The sequence below is a fragment of the Lolium rigidum genome, chromosome 4, assembly GCF_022539505.1.
Source record: "Lolium rigidum isolate FL_2022 chromosome 4, APGP_CSIRO_Lrig_0.1, whole genome shotgun sequence".
Classification (NCBI taxonomy): domain Eukaryota; kingdom Viridiplantae; phylum Streptophyta; class Magnoliopsida; order Poales; family Poaceae; genus Lolium; species Lolium rigidum.
Genome location: NC_061511.1, coordinates 148,375,990 through 148,386,363, shown reverse-complemented (window position 1 = coordinate 148,386,363; position 10,374 = coordinate 148,375,990). Strand labels below are relative to the sequence as shown.

The 10,374-nt window shown below is 45.9% G+C and overlaps 1 protein-coding gene across 1 annotated transcript; it reads right to left on the bottom strand.

The window, feature by feature from the left end:
- Positions 1-5,132: 5,132 nt before the first annotated feature.
- On the bottom strand, positions 5,133-9,782 carry LOC124705941 (galactose mutarotase-like). Its single transcript, XM_047237624.1, has 5 exons — positions 9,553-9,782; positions 9,413-9,462; positions 6,488-6,614; positions 6,003-6,107; positions 5,133-5,910 (listed from the first exon to the last, which is right to left on the bottom strand). The coding sequence occupies exons 1-5, from the start codon at positions 9,656-9,658 to the stop codon at positions 5,291-5,293; spliced, it is 1,008 nt and encodes a 335-aa protein (XP_047093580.1). The 5' UTR covers positions 9,659-9,782; the 3' UTR covers positions 5,133-5,290.
- Positions 9,783-10,374: the final 592 nt, after the last annotated feature.

Here is a 10,374-nt window from a genome sequence, read left to right as displayed (position 1 = left end):
TCGTCTTGACTCTGTATAGGCAGTAGACTTTAGATGAGGAAACAACTCACAGAAGATTGTAGCAGCAGAAATGTGTTGGATAACCATGCGCATATATATAGTTTAGTTGGGCAGACCTCTCACTGTTTGCTTATTGCACAGAATCAAGTCCCATCATGTCAAATTAAACTTTCAGACACCACACACCCATTTCCACAAACTGAAGATTGATGATAGAGGTTGATTTATCTTAGCAGCGTAACCAGATCACATCCAGACATTGAAGTTCAGTGATAATAGCTTGACCACAGTCCATGTTAATGAACTGACTAACAACTGAAAGAACACCTAATTGTGCATACCTGAAGGTTTCTTCTTCTCTCCAGTAATAGTTGCAGCTTGTTTGTAGGCTCTGTAGCGATCCTCCCTAAAGCAACATAGACTTCATGATTCACATCCCTGATGAGGCGCTTAAGCTCCAAACTCGCAGTAACAATGACGAAGTATAAGAACCATCAAGCTAGAAGGATAAGGGGAAGTATATGCAAGCAAGGCCTTCTTTCTGAATTGAGCACTGTCAGTAATAAGAAGGCCATCGGGACATATTGAAGAGTATGAAAACCTAGGAGCTAACAAGATTTGGTGCACCGCTTTTCCCTAGAAGTAGAATATACGGAGTAGAATACTCTACTGGAGCAGCTGAAAGTACTGCCGCATGCACCAGTTATGATATACACCATATAATGCAAACCAGGTTTCATCTCAAAAAATTACAGGTGGCTAACAACTTAACCAGGACTCCCCGAGTAAATTGCAAAAACCACCACAATTCTAGCAAACTTGTACGAGTAGTTGCAATTTACTCGGACTTTCCAGTTTTAGAATGAGGGTTTTTACGGTACCCTATACTGCTGGTAACAGTATACAACATCTGATCCCTGAGGGTATGACAGACATTTCCAATAACGATTGAAAATAGACATAAGGGAGTGGCCGATGGGCCTCTCAGCCCATTTGCAACTGAGGTTGTCGCCAACCCTGTGCCTCACGCGATTGTTGTGTCTTGTGTGCATCTCGCCGCTACATCCCAGTTCCTGTTCCGGCCATCACCATTTGCCCCCCTCGCTAAATGTATCTACACAAATTTATTTAAATTTGGATGTATCTAGAAATTAAAGTATCAAGATATATCTAAATTTAGACAAACTTTCAGCATCCTTTTATGGAGAGAGGTAATACATGTTTTGAGATTGAGCAACTTCACTCTTAGGGCATCTCCAACGGGGTCGGCACCCTGCTCCAGCGGGGCAACACATCATGTCCGGGGCGTCCGCAGCGACGCAAACGCCGCGCAAATATGCGGCACGTTTGCGTCTCCACGGACGCTGCGCGGTCGCGTCTAGGGTCCGCTCGCTTCCCCCACGGGCCCACCTGGCAGCGATCCTAGCTCGTTCGGCCTCGAATTAAAGCACAGCAAACACGCTGATGTCAACCGCCGGAGTGGCAACCGCGCCGATCAACCCGCCAACCGCCGGAATGGAGCGTCGAACCGCCGCGGAAGAGAAACCGCATGCCTCTTCGTTATACGCGTCGCCATTAATCCCCGTAGAATATAACACATGCGCATGTTGTAATTCACGTCGAACCGCCTGCTTCTTCTTCTTCTCCAACATCGGCTAGCCAGGCGCCATGAGCGACTACACCTTGCCGTCCAACTCGGAGAGCGAGGGCAAGCCGTTGGGATGGCGGCATTGGTGGGAAACCCCTGCGATGCCAAGCGACCCTGGCTCCACGCCGAGTGAGGAGGAGGAGGACGGAGGCGCTGTTGCCAGCGATGGCCAAGAGGAGGAGGAGGAGGACGGATGCGTCGTTGGCAGCAACGACGAGGAGGAGGAGGAGGACTCCGACGATAGGTTCGCCCGGCTGGAGGCGCAGGAGGCGGCGGACGAGAAGGCGGCGGCAAGGAAGGAGGCCAGGGCCCGGGCAAGGGCGCAGGCGCGTGCGGCGCGTCGTCGTCCGTTCACCGATGACGACGACGACGACGCCACTTCGTCTGACTCGAACTCCTCCACAGACGCGTCGTCCGGCAGTTTCTCTTCCGATGAGGAGGTGACAAGCAAGAGGCGCAGGAGTGAGGACGATGAGGCAGGGCCTTCTAACAAGAAGGCCAAGAATTAGCTTATAGTTTCTTTGTTTTTAAATTTGTTCTCTAGTTTGTATGTTAAATATGTTTGAACTTGTTCGATTCGAGTAATCAGTACTAGTTGTTTTCGCGTTTGAACTTGCTCATTCATACAAATTGGAAAGTTTTTCAACAAAAAGGAAAAGAAGGAGCAAGGAAACAAAACAGTAGGATGTCTAAAATGCGTCGGACCGCTGGGGGTGGTCCCCGACGCAAACGGACAATTCGCTCCTCGCGGTCATTTTCGCGTCCGTCAGGCGATGCAAACGGACGTCCGCGGACAATTTGGACGTCCGAAATGTGTCGCCCCGTTGGAGATGCCCTTAGACTATATCAGCAAGCTGGCTAGTTAAGATTAGCAAGTTCGCTCTGTCTATTTAATTGCAAATTCAACCCGCAGCAATCCCCTATGCACATTCCATTGCATGTCTCGCCACCATTACCAGAGGAAAACAGAACAAATAATCTTAAAACCAGAAAGAAAAAGGCCAAAAAGCATAAAAGGTTTTCCTGTGTTTCAACCAGTGCTGCAACACAGCAATATGTGATCAGACTAGGATCTGAAGACAACCTGGTAACCACAATATTTGAACTGACGATCACAGAGATGGACATCTACTACAGACCATAAAGGGCGAAGACTGAGAGCAGCAGTCTCCCAGGAATTGACCGGGGAAGGAATGCCAACAACAGATGTTCACAGCTTCAGGAAACCACTGAATTGTTCCTCTTTTTCATCCTTCAGTCCGCAGCGACATCTTCATCTTATCACTCTCAACTCTTGTGATCTTTAGTGTTCGCCTTGTGGCCAACCGGGCATCCTGTAGTCTGTCAACTCCCTGAACCACATTGCTTCTGGTTACTCCATCCTGCAAACCTGCCCAATAACAAAGGAAGACACACATGTAACAGATCAATTCAACGGGAGATGATATGAACTTCCCAATAACAAAGGAAGACACACATGTAAGACATGTTACTCGGGTGATGCAGTCATTGCAGTGTAATTGTGAAGTAAATAATTTTAGCACGGAATGGCAACGAGGATAATGAAGAACACGATATGCTGGTTAATGAAACCTTTAGTAGCAAGGAAGAAGCTTACAGGTACCACAACGCATCTGCATACAATTAGATTTCCAATTCAGTAAGAGCATCAAGTAGATATCACAAATAAGTTCTGAAGTACCCCAATTAGGCAGAGTGTTATTCACTTGCCGTATTGTTCAAGGCTTAAAGCTCAAAAATTGCACATCTATAACATACAGATAGCATGTCCAACTACTATGAAGCAATAGATATCTTTCAGATAAATATGGTATGCCCCTGGTGATCATCTAGTCAGGGAGCTGTTCTTGGTTCATATATAATCAACTCTGAACAAATACAGAGTCAGCCAGTATTAGAAAAGAGCACATAAAATGGGAGCCAAATCAACTGACCAATATACTAGTCTACCTTGCACTCGCAATGGACTCAGCAGTGCAATCCAGAAATTGGATTACAGTTCTTGATGGTATCATTTCATCTCCGTAGAGCTACGGATTGAGGCGGAAGCATTACCTTAGTCATATACTCTGATTTCGGCGGCGCGGCCTCATCGCTGCATCACTGTCGGCATTGGAAACTCTGTGAGGCACCAGCAGCGCAACAAGACTGACGACCATGGGGCTTCGACTAGCAGTCAACGTTTGTTCTCCTCAGGGATGGCGACCTAAGGCCACTCAACCCCAGTTGTGGCAGGAAAGGGAGGTTCTTGAAGTGTGTGTGCAGCTTCTTGGCGACGGCGAGATTCTGGGTGTCTCTACGGCATCTCTAACGCTGCTGCCACCCCTGGGCAGCCGCATCGGCCAGAGACACCATCTGAGAGGCGCTATGCCTCCGACAAGTCGCGCCAACGTCTGGTCCCTCGGTGGGCCTGGCCACTCGCATATTCGTCGGCGTGCTCGGCGGCTACCGCCGGCTCCGCCGCCTCTACCTCGGCTCGATGCTGGACCAACTATAGGCCGTGCGGCCAACTGCACCTTCCTGGTCGCACAAGGCAGCTACCGCCGGTTCCAACGTCCATGCCTAGGTCCCTTCAATCACGAGAGCCCCAGCGGAGTGGTGTTTCGAATCACCGGTGTCGCTGCTCGAGTTGGACGAAGGGTACTGCCTAGGCGGGTGCGCGGCGGTGGCGGCCGGAACCCTAGCTGGGAGGGCATTTTTCTTTTCGGCTGGGGAAACTCGGAAACTAGGAGAATGGTCGGGTATGTCGAATCCGACCGGCTACAATTTAATCTACCAAAAATGCCCTCTTGATGGTACTGGTGGCTCAACCTTTCAGCGGTGCACCCCCGTACTGCTGGTTAGCCAGGCAGTCTAAGTCCAGCGGTATCCGTCGATCTGAACGGTTGGATCCAGTCATCAGAGGGCTCATATTCATCACCGGGTACCATAAAAGAGCTCTTTAGAATAGCCTGGGAGAAACATGACACGGATGTCAAACACCCAAAGAGATATCATACCAGCAACACGTCAATGCTTTCTTTACTTGCACCTACACAATTATCGCACAACAATACTGACCAGGTGGATAATCCAAAAGGTAATTCTACGCCTAGATTAACATTTTGTAACCAACTGGTGCCCCTCACTAGCCCTGTAAAAATAAAGGCAACAACAACAAAAACAAGCCCACACAACTAAGAACACTTAAATAGAACATATCAAATTTAGTACACATGATACGAGCGCTCCTAACGTTTTCATCCGGATAAAGATATAGTTCAGGTGACCGAAGTGCTACTGAACCTTTTCTATTTGGTTCTACAGTCTTATAAATTTTCTGCAATACGGTTACAGTGTTTGTGCAAAAGAACAAGAATCACAACATACTATAGCATCAACCAAAGAAACTCTAATAGTCTGGCGAAGAATGTATAAAAAATTCTCAGTTATGTGCAACCAAAATATAAGCCACCTTTGAACATGAAGAGAATTATTTTTTGATTGAGATAGCGTCACACAGTTCTGGTCACTACACCTTATTTTTTGTCTGGCGCTACAACTTCATTTTCTTTCTGGTCGTTTTATTCCATTCTACAAGTATTGGGGTTGCAGGCATTTAAGCTTTGGCAGCATCTTTAATCATGCCGAGAACTCATACAACATAGTGTGCTTATACTTCGCACCAGGCTGCACTACCACAGAGGGGAAATTGGGCTGGTTGATGGCATTAGGGAAGCCCTGGGTTTCCAAGCATACTCCGGCATGCTTCCCATAAACAGCCCCGCCTTTGCCGGTGATGCCATTGACATAGTTGGCGGTATAGAACTGCATGCCAGGCGCATCGGTCCAGAGGTCCAGCATCCGTGAGCTTGATGTGTCCTTCAACTTGGCTGCGTGCTTCAGGCCATTCTTCTCATCACCCGAGTCCAACACATAGTTATGGTCGTACCCTCCAGGAACATCGTTGATGCGGGCCCCGATCTTTTGCTCTGTCGTGAAATCAAAGGGCGTGCCCTGGACGGGCATTATTTCTCCGGTGGGAATTGTATTTTCATCGACTGGAGTGATGTGTTTTCCCCAGATCTGGATCAAATGATCCAAGATGTTGCCAGAGTTGTGGCCAGCAAGGTTCCAGTAAGTATGCTGTGCCAAGCTGATAGGAGTGGCTTTGTTAGCTGGTATAGCTTCCATATCAAGTCTTAGAGTGGTAGCCTCAGGAAGAGAATACGTTGCTCGAACGGTTACATCGCCAGGGTATCCTGAAAGGTGTGAAACAGTTCATTCTTGTTTATGGGAACCTGAAAGGTGTGAAATAGTTTGACAGTGGAAACAAAGATGTTAGTGACATTACCTTCTTCACCATCTTTGCTGTCATATTGAAAGGTGATTGATGGGCACTCGCAATCTTTACGCTCGACGACATCCCACACAACCTTGTCAAACCCCTTTAATCCTCCTGCAATTTAAAATTCAGCAAAAGGACACCTGATGTTTCGCAGTTAAGTCACATGAACACAACCAACTATAATGTAATGAATTAAAGGTAAAGCACACATTTTGTATGTCTTTTCCTGAAACATCAAATATCGTAAGTTCTTCTAGGCTTACATAATAGTAATGGGATATTAAGAGTACATATATTCTAAGCTGTTGAACACTTCTTGCTACTCGGTAGTGAACTTGTGATGATACCACATGATAATTGTTTTAGACCACCAATAAAATTACTAATTAAGTTATTTACTGTACCAAAAGTTTAGTCTAAAAGCCGTCTATAGGCTAAAGCAAAGTATACACCTTGTCGAAACTAACCACATGAAATTTATGAAGCCATACCATGAAGGCTGTTCGGTCCATTGTTGATAGGCAACGAATACTCAACTCCATCCAGACCAAACTTCCCACTCTTGATCCTATTTGCAACTCGGCCAACTATGCAACCAAAGTAAGGTGCCATGCCCTTCTACAAAACAGAATGTAAGAGAAAGCTTATGTTAACAACCACAGTAACCCTTCGAACAAGTCAAATGGGAATGAACCATAACTAGATACTAAGATACATTCTTGGTACTTCCAAAATTTTCGAGAAAACAATACTTAAAAATTTCACATACATATGGTTGGCAGATACCTAAAATGAGTATCATCAATTTGGCTTTGGAGTGTGGAATAACTAACTATTAAGGTTTATGTCTGATAAAGAAAATTTCCACAACTTTGGAGAACTGTATTTATTATGAACTTTTTCTATATAGCTTGGTGATTGTAGGTGTTAGAGTGAAGACCTGCTCACCAGGACTCCACAGACTCAAGACGGATTCAGCTAATATCCATGCAACTCATGATCGACGTGTGCCCTTCTCGGTAGGATCTCCTAATTGTATTCCGTTAGTGTGTGTAGCTCTCTCTCCCTATCCTTTTGTGTTTCTCTATATAACAATGTACATAAGGATGAATTCAAATAATGCAATTGCAGTGCACATATGCATACCAAATACCTTCTCCTATCTTTCATGGTATCAGTTTAGGCAATGATCCTATGACTCAAGGCTCCGGCACAGCTCCCACCATCACTGATGGTCTCTCGCTTGCCGCTATCTTCCTCAACAACATGGTGTCCCCGACCACCTCACGGAGGATGTGGTGCTGGCTAAACACGACATAGAGTGGCGCTCTCATCCTCAGAATGTGGATCTATGGCCCCATCTCCCAGGAGCTGACGGGATGATCATGGACCCTGCGAAGATGGTGCTATAGCTTTACGTCACGCTTGCCGCTATCTTCCTCAACAACAAGCAGACTCAAGCCGTCCACCTCATCTTTGACCTCCACGAGCAGCGGAAAGGCAGCCTCGGCATCGCCTACTTCGCTCGCATAAAGACCACCACCGACACCCTCCGCACCATCAGAGGCCTGCTAGTCGACACCGTGGAGGGAGTCGACGATGGTCTTGATGCGAGCACAATACTTGGCGATGTCAAGGCTGCCTTGTCGCTGCTCGTGGAGGTTAGAGGTGAGGTGGACGGTGTAAGTCTGTTTGCTGTTGAGTAAGACAGCGGCGACCCGCAACGCAGAGCTGGCACGCCATCTTCGCATGGTCCATCGCCGTAAGCTCCGAGGGGATGGAGCCACAGATCCACCGTTTGAGGATGAGATCAATCGTGCGCCACTCTAGATTGGGTGTAGCCGACGTTGTATCCTCCCTGAGTTGGTCGAGGACACCGTATTTTCCTCGACAACAAGCTCCATCATGTTGTGCCATTGGTTGTAGGATCCGGTGGAGAGGTCAAGACTGCACGGGACGGTGTGCTTGATTTGCACACCACGCATGCGATATGAAAATGCCAGGTGGGGCAAAGGCGGGAGGTGGAGGGACCTGGTCGGCTAGTCAAGGGTGATGGCATCAAGCACAACAGAGACGACGGGTGGCCATCATGACATAGACGACGGGGGCCAAGACCATCAGATACGGCAGGAGCCGTGCCAAAGCCTTGTGCCATAGGATTGTGGCCTGAACTGAGAGCATGAAAGATAGGAGAATTGTATTTCATGTGCATTGCAATTGCACTATCTGAATTCATCTTTGTGTACATGATTTATATAGATAAACCCAAGGGATAGGGAGAGAGAGCTACAAGCACGCACACACTAACAGAATATAGTTAGGAGGTCCTAGCGAGGAGGGCGCACGTTGATCACATGATGCATAGATAGCAGCTGAATTAGTCTCAAGTAAGAGTCCTTGAGAAAAGGTCTTCACTCTAACATTTGCAAGTAGCTACCGTGGAATCAGTCTTGACCCTTCTCCTATCTTTTAATAGGATTAAGAACCAAAGGAATTTGTTTCTCTAACAACTATGTCAAGCATCTAATCCTTAAGAGGAAGGTTATGTGTTTTTCCTGCGGTGCAAACAAACACTTGTATTGCACTCATGTGTTTCCAATTCCTAGATGACTTAATGGCACGACACTTTACAGAGATTTAGACTGAAGTGCACAACCAACAAGTTTTTTAAACAGAAGAACAGCTTATATCTCAGACCTGGCAACAAATCTAAGAATCGTCTATCTGAGGAACCATCAATATTTTCGTACAAGGGAGTAAGGGACAACAATGATCTTTATGTGTTCTGCATCAGAACACTTATATCTATATCATCTCACCGTTTGCTTGCAATCCACTTTACCAAGAAATACGTGTGCATAGGCAAAATGCAGAATTTTTTCGGTGACGTAAACTGAACAAAACTTGGTTTTCCATAGTTCTCGATGCCATAAAGCCTAACACTGTATTAAAATTCATAAGTATCACTTTCTCAAGAGGAATTCAGCTCACTTGCGCCAACCATATTTTACTAACAAGATTCAGCCATAGCTACTGAAACTTCACTCTCGTTTAATAATTGCTATATCCGCTGGAAAGAGACATGGTGGTAGTTTCTACTAATAATATAGACAAGATGAAGTTGTTTAATCTAATCAAGAATTGCAACTGCACTTACAAGGAAAGTAAGATTAATCCGACAACTCAACAAAATTTAGCGAACTATAAGGGAACACGTAAACTGCACATCAATTCTATTGTGGAATCCAGTGCAGTTAAGCCCAAGAATCTAATCAGATTAGAATTCCCAACTTAATCAGAACAGCAATCAGCACAGACGCGTTGCCCTGACACCCTTTTTCCAATTAGTTCAGTCCAGAAGTGAAGGCAGCAATACAAGATGTACAAACAGATGAGGGACTGTAGATCGATCTTACCAAGTAGGGCTCCAGGGTGTCGAACCCAAGAACAACATCCGCGAGATCCCCTGCTTACATAAAGCGCATCAGCCGCTAAGAAACGAGTTACGAATCACCGAACCGGAGAATCCGAAGAAGGGAAGTAGTCTTGGACGAACCTTGGGCGTCGGGGACGAGGAGGGAGGTGATGGTGGCGCCCCAGCTGGCGATCTTGGCCGTGATCCTGCCATTGGAGAGCTCGAAGATCTCGGGCTCGGCCGCCATTGTTGCTGCCTCGGATGCTGGCTAGCTTCGCTTGGTAAACTGGTTGTGCTTCGCGAGATCCTCTGCCCTTTTTGGACTTATCTTATCAATCGAGTACTACTATATCTTGACGCACGCACTTCAAAGTTTCGTGGACCCGGATAGATTCCAGAGCGCACTGTTTTTTTTTTTTTTTTTTGTGAAATACCTCTCGAGCGGCTCGACTCATCTTGATCATAAAAAAGTGAAGTGACCACGGGGTTGTCCAGCCAGATCGGTTTGAATTTTTTTGAACCGAAATTATGCAAAATATGTAATATATGAAATATAAAACAATGAAATAGAGGTTCTAAATACTTTATTATTACATCCAAATAAATGCGAAAGTCTACATGTATCATGCATGAAATACTTTATTATTACATTCAAATAAATGCGAAAAATCTACATGCATCATCCATAGAAATACATAGAGCATAGTTCACAAATCACAATTAACACATGAAAGTAGATGAGATTGAATACTCACCATCCTCTTGATGCTCGGCAAATGTCCACTAATGGTCAATCAAATTCTTCTGAAAGTGTTTGGAAATGTTGTCTTAGGGTTCACCCTGAAAGTTCTATTTGTGTTCATTGCGGCCATCAGGACCCACCGTCTTGATGATCATGTTGTGTATGATCCCACAACAAGCCATCACCTCATGCATTGTCCCAAGATACCATGTTTTAGATGG